We start from the raw sequence: 8035 nt of genomic DNA, 5'->3' as shown, positions 1-8035 counted from the left end.
AAAACATTAAAAATAAATTTATTGAAGATATTCAACAGTTCCAAATCCAAGATAACATATACCCTTCTTTTTTCTTGACACATAGATGCAATCTAACCATTGCTGCAAGCAACCAAAATGACACTTGTATACATTATCTAATTCTCTTAACAGTTTAAATCATATAAGCGTAAGAGAACTCAACTGCCTTTACATTTTTACCTGACCTTCAACTAACTATGGAGAACAAATGGCCTAATGGTTGCTGTGATTTGGAACTACTGGTGGTGGAGTCATCCGGAAAACATGCTTTCTGCAGCGCTCAAAAATGCTATCATACAAAAGATCAAACTGAACTCCTGCTCTCTCCCGATTTATAATAAAAAATATGTGATCAGCTTCGATAACTTTGTAATACCTGCAAAAATAAGTTCACATATGATGTAGGCTTAATTAGGATGGACAAAAACGACTTTCATTAATGTTCGAGTGACTGTTGAAAGGACTGATATTACAGTCATCGAAATAATATTCAAGCCATAATTTCTTATTTTGTTTTCAATTTTCATTTCAAATTTGGATTTCTATCCATGAAATTCTAACCCACCGATGATGATTTCAAAGAACACTGACAAAAGATGACAAATAATGTAATAGATGCGAAGCCAAAGCGGTCACATTCCTCCAGTTCAGATGAAAGCATTTTGAACTGGCTCCCAAATTTGGTTGCTTGGAGTTAGAAAACAAACTTTAAGACAATATGAAATCTGATAGATCCATTTTTTTTAGTTGGATATGATTTGAAATCAACCTTAAGCTTCAAAAACCTTCTCAAAATCACCACAAATAAAAATAATTTCACTATCACACAAAAAAGAGTGAAAATAAATCATCATTTCCTTCCACACATTAGATGTAACAGCATAAAAAAGGAAGCACTTGACAATTTCTTACAATGGAAAACACATTTAGATTCATGAGAAGAAGGAAAATCAATGTAGATGCTCATAGAAATCCAATAAGTACATTATACTAGAAGGTGGACGAAAAGGCAAGGAGACATATAGCAAGAACTGCAACAAGAATTTTTTAGCTGAGAGCAACTAACTATAAATTTTCAAGCTAAAGTGCATCAAGTCATGATCATTATAATGATGGATAATGCATAGAGAATGGTCACTAACCATATCCCGGGCTGCAAAGGATGACACTTTGAATCATCAATTACAAATTGGCTAAGGTGTTCGACTGGTAATCGAGGATGGGTCATTGATATAGTGTTGAGTGCTCCATCATTATCTTCCCAGTCCTCATCTCTGATTCCAATTTTCCATATGAAATAGATTAACCAGTAGTAGCTAAAATAAGAAATTTCATCACATAAATTTGCCTCATAAAACTCTTATCTTCAAAAATCATCCCACCTGTAACCTTTGTAAGGCGGTGGTGCATCTTTAGGATGACGCCATTGGCACATCTGCAAGACTCTAACAAAGAGCAATGGATGAATTCCAAACAAACTTGAGGGCACAGTTATTCCCATAATCTTCCTTGTTCTCCTCGTCGCATAGCTGAAATAGTAAGTATTTGGAAAAGTTTGCAGACTTGCATTTGAAATCATTGCTCCCTGAATAGTAAGATCAGGCAGAATCCAATCTCCTGAAGCAAATGGCCCAGAATTCCCCAATAGTAGATCAATGAGGCCGAATAAACCGGCTTTCTTCCATGCCATTTCGAAGTGATCAAACCCAAGGTTGTAATAGTTCTTAAGGAAAGTAATGTCAACCCAATCATATAATATGACTCCCAATCTCAATAACTGAAGAAGAGAGATTGTTTTCATTGACCTCCCATCTTCTGGCCTGATAAATATTTCACATTTCTAAGTTAAATTTGGTAAAAGATCAGAGTTTGAACAATTATAGAATGAGGCAACTTTACTCACCGCATTCCATCAAAATATGTTCTGGTGGTTCCATTAAGGGCTCCAGATAAGGCAGTAAGACTTAGCACCCAATCCTCAGAAGTGTTCCCATAGCCTTCAAATGCCTAAATAAAATAAACAATAGCAGATTTGATTAGATCACTTTTGTTAACTGATAGCATAATAGCTTTTTAATCTCCATTACCTTATAAGCTAGCATTTGCTGCAAAACCCTAACAACCTGAGCTCCAGCAGAATGGCCAACAAAATGGACTGGATGATGCTCATCCCAATCAGGATAATTTCCTGCTCCAACCAAAACCAGAATGCATCGATCACAAATTTATAATCACGTCAGATGAAGGCTCTAATAAGCCACAAAAATAACATAAAATGAAATAACATGAGGTTCCCACCGTCAAAGAAATATCCAATCACATACAAGAAATTAAAAAACAAAAAGAATAATAATAATTTGTGCAGTCACCTTGTTCATAGTCCTTCCCAAATCGAGAATGCCCATAAATCCTGCTATGCTCCTCTCCATAATCCACCACCCCACCCTTCAAGTAGTAAAACAACTCGCGTGCCCTAACACCATTAATCCCCAAAAAAACATTTTTCATATCGGATACAAATCAAGATCTACGAAGAAGCAATTCGAATTTCGTATCCTACACACCTGTCATGAATGCTAGTCAAAGATCCCAAAGCAGTAAAAAATTTGCCCCAAGCAAAACCTTAATGACAAAAAAATTATATATGTGATAATGATTACATGAATATTGTTTCTATTATATTGCATTGATTTTATTGGTAGGTTCTGATGACTATTGAGGTGGTAGCTAACAACGTGATTTTACATATTTTTCAAGAAGACGACATGATCTAGTATAGTGAGACAGATTAAGATTCAAATTTTATTATTTTTGTATTTTATTTTATTCTTTTATAGTCAAGGGCTGAAAGAGATTGATTTATGTATTAACTTAACTCCTAACTAGTGTATATGAATTTTGATGAATGAATATAGTTTTATATTTTGATGTATATGATTATTAGTTGCTTCCGCTAGATTGATTTATACTAATGGACTATTTGTAGCTTTGATAGATTAATTAAGGGATTATTAAAATAGACAATTTCTTAAAATTTGATCTTAGGGCATCACAACAAATTCTTATGATTGATGAAGAGTTTTATTCATACTATAATAAATAATGTCATAGTATCTTTAGTTTAAATAATAAGGCTAAAAAATTTAAATGCCTTGAGGTATATACTATCACTTTTCGTTCTTGCACATCCCAGTTCTTCAAGAGAGGTATCATTATAGGCCTAGATTTATATGTTCTTGCAAAAAAAGTAAGAATTGGTGCAATTACATAACACCCCTTTAATATTTGGAAGATCTTCTTGGATACATAAGCCTAGTCAAATTTATCACTTTTCTTCATCATTCTAATCAAAACAATAATTCCTAAGAAAATGGTTGGTGAAAACATTTATAGTACCTTGCTTGTCTAGAGAAATGTTAACTTAGAAGGTCTTGGATAGTTAGCAATGACAATTAAGTTTTTGGGATCTACTAATATTCTTATGAAGCTAATTGTAACACTTCTAAACTAAAATCTACATAAAAATAGCATTAACATATAATTTCATGTGAAGGAGAATGCAAGAAGGCTAAACTGTTAGTGAGAGAAAATCTGGGAATTAAAAAAATATTCCGTTGTTTTTCAAATTTGTCATCTCCCGTAGTTTTCGCGGCTAGGTTGGCGGTTCGTTCTCCGCTGACTCTCCGGCGGGATTAGATGACGGCGATGGAGGGGAAGCCTCTATGATCGTCTGATGCCTGGGCGAATATTCGTAGAAGTCTCAACGCTTCGGTGCGAGCTTCTTCAGAAGTTTTCAATGGAGGACAGAGGACTGGTTCAATTTTCAATAGCCATTTCAAGGAAAAGCCGCTGCTGATCAAAGGTGGATTGTTGAAAAACAAACCGATTCTGATGGTGACTGGTAAAGGAAAGGAGGTTGTCAAGGAAGACGAATTTCTCAGCTTGAAGAAGTTTAAAACAGCAACTGGATTTAAGGAAATGATGGAGAATTTAAAAGGGGAATCTTCCACGTCGGCTGGAAAGATTAATTTCAAAACTACATCTCTCCCAACCTCTCCAATTTCGTGTAATATTGTTGAATCATCCCCTGATGAAATCATTAAAGCAAATGAGAACAAGGTGAATGAAGAATTTCTGATGTTGGCTGATAAACAGGGAAAGTGTGATGAAGGTGTAAACATTTCGAAAGAGGATAGTAACAAGAAGGAAATAAATTCTGTTTGGTCGAAGAAACAAAACATAAGGGTGGATAAATTAGATCTGGGATCATTCCTATCTGATGATGGAAGAACAGTCCAGCTTGACGCAGAAAATGAAAGTATCAATGCTAAAAAACTGGATTGTGCTCTGGTGGTGAAAATATTTGGTGACAACATACTGTTTTCTTCAGTATGTATTGAATTGAGAAAGCAATGGAGCAGATTTGGGAAGTTTCATATAACGGGTTTAGGCACTGGATGGGTGCTTTGCTCGTTCAAAAATCCAGAAACAATGGAAGAAGTTATTACAGGTGGTCCTTGGTATGTTAAAGGGCATGTGGTGGGGTTGGACAAATGGTCTCCCATGTTCTCTACAAATTCTTTGAAAGGGATTTCAACTCCCTTATGGATAAGATTACCTAATTTATCTTTGCAATGTTGGGATGATATCAACATTTGTAGGATTGCATCGAAGGTGGGAAAGCCATACTTGCTTGATGGAAACTCGTTTCAATGGAGTAGAAGAGAATACGCTAGAGTTTGCGTTCGTGTGCCCCTGAATGAGAAATTACCCCTTGGGGTTTGGGTGGAAGGTTTATATGGAAAATTTTTCCAGAAAATCATTTATGAAGGCATTTCAAAGTTATGTTATGAATGTGCCTTCATTGGTCACACCATAACAGCATGTATGAAATTTAAAGAAAAGAAGACTTCTTCCACTGATGTTCCAGTTTTGGATAAAAAATTTCAAGATCAAGTTAGCTCCAGAATTGAAGAAAGCTCAATTCAGCAAGAAGGCGAAAATAAATATGGACTGTGGATTCAAGCAAAGTATGGTAAGAAGAAGTTTTCTGGAAATATTAGAAGAATGTCAGGAACTCCTATTAAACAAAGGGTTCTTTCAAAAAAAGTTTTGTTCAAAAAAAAAAAAAAAAAAAAAAAAAAAAAAAAAAAAAAAACAGATTTCTTCAGTAAATGAACAAGCTCTACAGTTACAAAATGATGTTTTGAAGAATCCTCAGAATAATTTTACTCCTGTAGAAGAAGTTTGTGTTCATCATGTAGAGGCATTGGATTCTGCAAATATTGTTGAAGATCAAACTAAAAAAGCTCAGGTCCCTATTCTAAACAAATTTGACATTCTATCTAAAATGGAAGATAATTTGATAAATGAGCATGGGGAGGAGAAAGTTGATAATGAAGTTGAAGAAGGAGAAATATTATCTGATATGCATACTGATGCTTCATAAAATGCTATTATAAAGATTCAAGAGCAGAAGATGGGAGCTGAAGTGCTAAAACTGGAGAAAATCGTGGAGAAATCTTCTTCAGGTAAGAAAGTAAAGCTGCTAAAAGAACTGAAATCTCTGGGATCTGGAAATATAGTTAATCATAACATGAAGTTGGAGATTGGAAGAAGTAAAAAGGGTGGGGGGCCTTCCCCTCTTTCTAAACAATGACTTCTCTAGCTTTTTGGAACTGTAGAGGGGCCAAAAAGAGAGAGGCCGCTCTATATCTCAAGGAGGTTGTTAGAGAAAATGATGTTTTTTTTTTGTGGGACTAGTTGAAACCAAAGTTAGTTCTTTGGAGAATCTACAGATTTTGAATTTTCTGGGAGACAAATGTGAATCATTTTTGTTTCCTTCTGTTGTCCTTTCTGGAGGTATTTTGGTACTTTGGAGGAAGGATGTGGCAGCTTTTTCAGTATTGGAAGTTTCTTCACAAGTTATCATTGGGGATCTTGAAGTTGTTAATAAAGGCTGTTGGCAAGTTTCCATTGTATGTGGGAGCTGGAGTATAGTGGAAAGAAAATCTCTATGGGAGATTTTAGAAACAAGGTTTGATAATAATAAACCAGCAGTTATTGGGGGAAACTTTAACTATATCTTGTCACAGGAGGAGAAAAGAGGAGGCAAAAAATTTGTATTTACTCAAGGAGCAAAAGATATGAAGATGTTTATGAACAACAATGACTTTCATGAAATTGGGTTTATTGGACCCAAATTTACTTGGTGTAACAACAAAACTGGGGGAGGACGTATCTTAGAAAGATTGGATAGATGCCTTATTAACATTTTTGCTATGAATTCTATTCATCTAGCCTTGGTTAAACATTTGTCCCGTATAGCTTTGGATCATTGTCCTATTTTTTTGGAGGTGTTCAAATCGGTGGTTTCTAACTACAAATGTATACATTTTGAAGATGTGTGGAGCACCTATCATGGGGCTTTTGCTATTGTAAAAAATACATGGAAGATGGGTGGAGGGAGCGATCCAGCTAGTTCTTTAAACTTGAAGTTTAAAAGGACTCTTAAAGCCTTATTCTATTGGAGTACGGCTAAATTTAAGAGTTTAAATGTATTGAGGGATTCACTGAAAAAAGAGATTTATGATTTACAACTAGAAGAAGCTGATGGGATGCTTAGCGAGACAAAGCTCCTACTGCTCAGGTCAAAGGTAAATGAATTAAATAGTACTTTGGCAAGATTATGTATATGGTGGAGGCAAAGAGCCAAGGCTAGATGGTTGGAAGAAGGTGATACAGATTCAGCTTTCTTTCATTCTTTTGCAAATGCAAGAAGGAGTACTAACTGGATTAATCAAGTCAAAAATGAAGACGGTATTTTCACGGATCAGATCCAAGAAATTGAAATGATTTTTTCAAATTTCTTCACAGCCAAATGGAGACATAGAACCTGTAAGGTAGATGGTTGGCCGTCAAAAATGAAGACGGTTTTGGATAAAGAAGATCAACTCAAATTAGAAGCAGAGTTTTTAAAGGAGGAGCTTCAAGAAGTGGTGAACAACTTGGGGAAGAACATCTCACCGGGACTTGATAGAATTACATTCTCTTTTATCAAATGCTACTGGAAGGTAATTCAATTCGATGTTTGGAATGCTATTGATTTGTTTTTTAAAATAGGATTTATGCATCAAAACTGGAAGGAGACATTGATTGTGTTAATTCCTAAAGTGCAAAATCCAGTTTGTCCAGAAAACTTCCGTCCAATAAGCCTTTGCATGACTACTTATAAATTAGTAGCAAAAATGTTGTTGAATAGAATGGAGATGGTTATACACAAGGTTATTTCAAATGACCAAGTGGCTTTCTTAAAAGGGAGATCATTGACCGATCATGTTCTTTTGGCTCAAGAGGTATTCAACAAAATTCGACATTCAAAAGCTAAGAAAGGATTTTTGGCAATCAAAGTTGACATGGAACAAGCTTATGATAGCATGGGATGGCAAACTTTGAGGCAAGTTCTTCTTCATTTTAATTTCCCTAGCAAATTTTTGAATTTGATTATGAATTGTATTTTATATCCAAAATTTTCCTTATTGATTAATGGGAACAAATCAAATTGGATTGAAGCTAAAAGTGGGTTTAGACAAGGATGTCCTTTATCCCCATTTCTTTTTATATTGTGTTCCCAAATGTTATCGGATGCTTTATCAAAGTGGAAAGGAGATGGATATTCAAATCGTTCCTAAAGCACCAAGAGTGTCTCATTTGCTCTATGCGGATGATATACTAATATTTTCTGAAGCTAACTTGAAAAAGATCAAGAAAATTAAAAAGACTTTGAACAACTATTGCAAATGGACAGGGCAAAGGGTTAATATCAAGAAATCTATGATGGCGTTCAGCAAAACAGTGAACCAAAGGAGGAAGAAATAAATTTAATATGTGTTGACTAAAAAAAAAATCGAAGCAGCATACCTGTATCTAAATTCGGCCCCACCTCATACAATTCTCTCCCAAACAAAGCAACTATTAGTTCCAAAATAAGATAACCGCACAATGCATCCTTCAA

General features: G+C 35.0%; 2 protein-coding genes across 2 annotated transcripts in view; one reads left to right on the top strand and one right to left on the bottom strand.

Annotated features, from left to right (window-relative positions):
• Window positions 1–2615, bottom strand: LOC110100124 (lipase-like; the record flags this gene model as incomplete). Its single annotated transcript, XM_020827542.2, is given in 7 exon segments — window positions 1–397; window positions 1164–1295; window positions 1404–1841; window positions 1925–2028; window positions 2109–2209; window positions 2391–2494; window positions 2586–2615. Coding segments are annotated over 7 exon segments (1072 nt in total), but the record flags the coding sequence as incomplete, so codon positions are not given.
• Window positions 2616–3912: 1297 nt separating this feature from the next.
• Window positions 3913–8035, top strand: part of LOC110100125 — a 9377-nt gene continuing 5254 nt past the window's right edge. Inside the window, exons 1-4 of the mRNA XM_028693581.1 lie at window positions 3913–5115; window positions 5213–5335; window positions 5486–5639; window positions 5785–7094. Coding sequence (XP_028549414.1) covers window positions 3913–5115; window positions 5213–5335; window positions 5486–5639; window positions 5785–7094 — 2790 coding nt within the window. The remainder of the gene's footprint in view (window positions 5116–5212; window positions 5336–5485; window positions 5640–5784; window positions 7095–8035) is intronic.

This window comes from Dendrobium catenatum, unplaced genomic scaffold (genome assembly GCF_001605985.2).
Source record: "Dendrobium catenatum unplaced genomic scaffold, ASM160598v2 fragScaff_scaffold_323, whole genome shotgun sequence".
Taxonomy (NCBI): Eukaryota; Viridiplantae; Streptophyta; class Magnoliopsida; order Asparagales; family Orchidaceae; genus Dendrobium; species Dendrobium catenatum.
The sequence above is the reverse complement of the archived record's forward strand: the minus strand, read 5'-3'. Positions and strand labels throughout refer to the sequence as shown.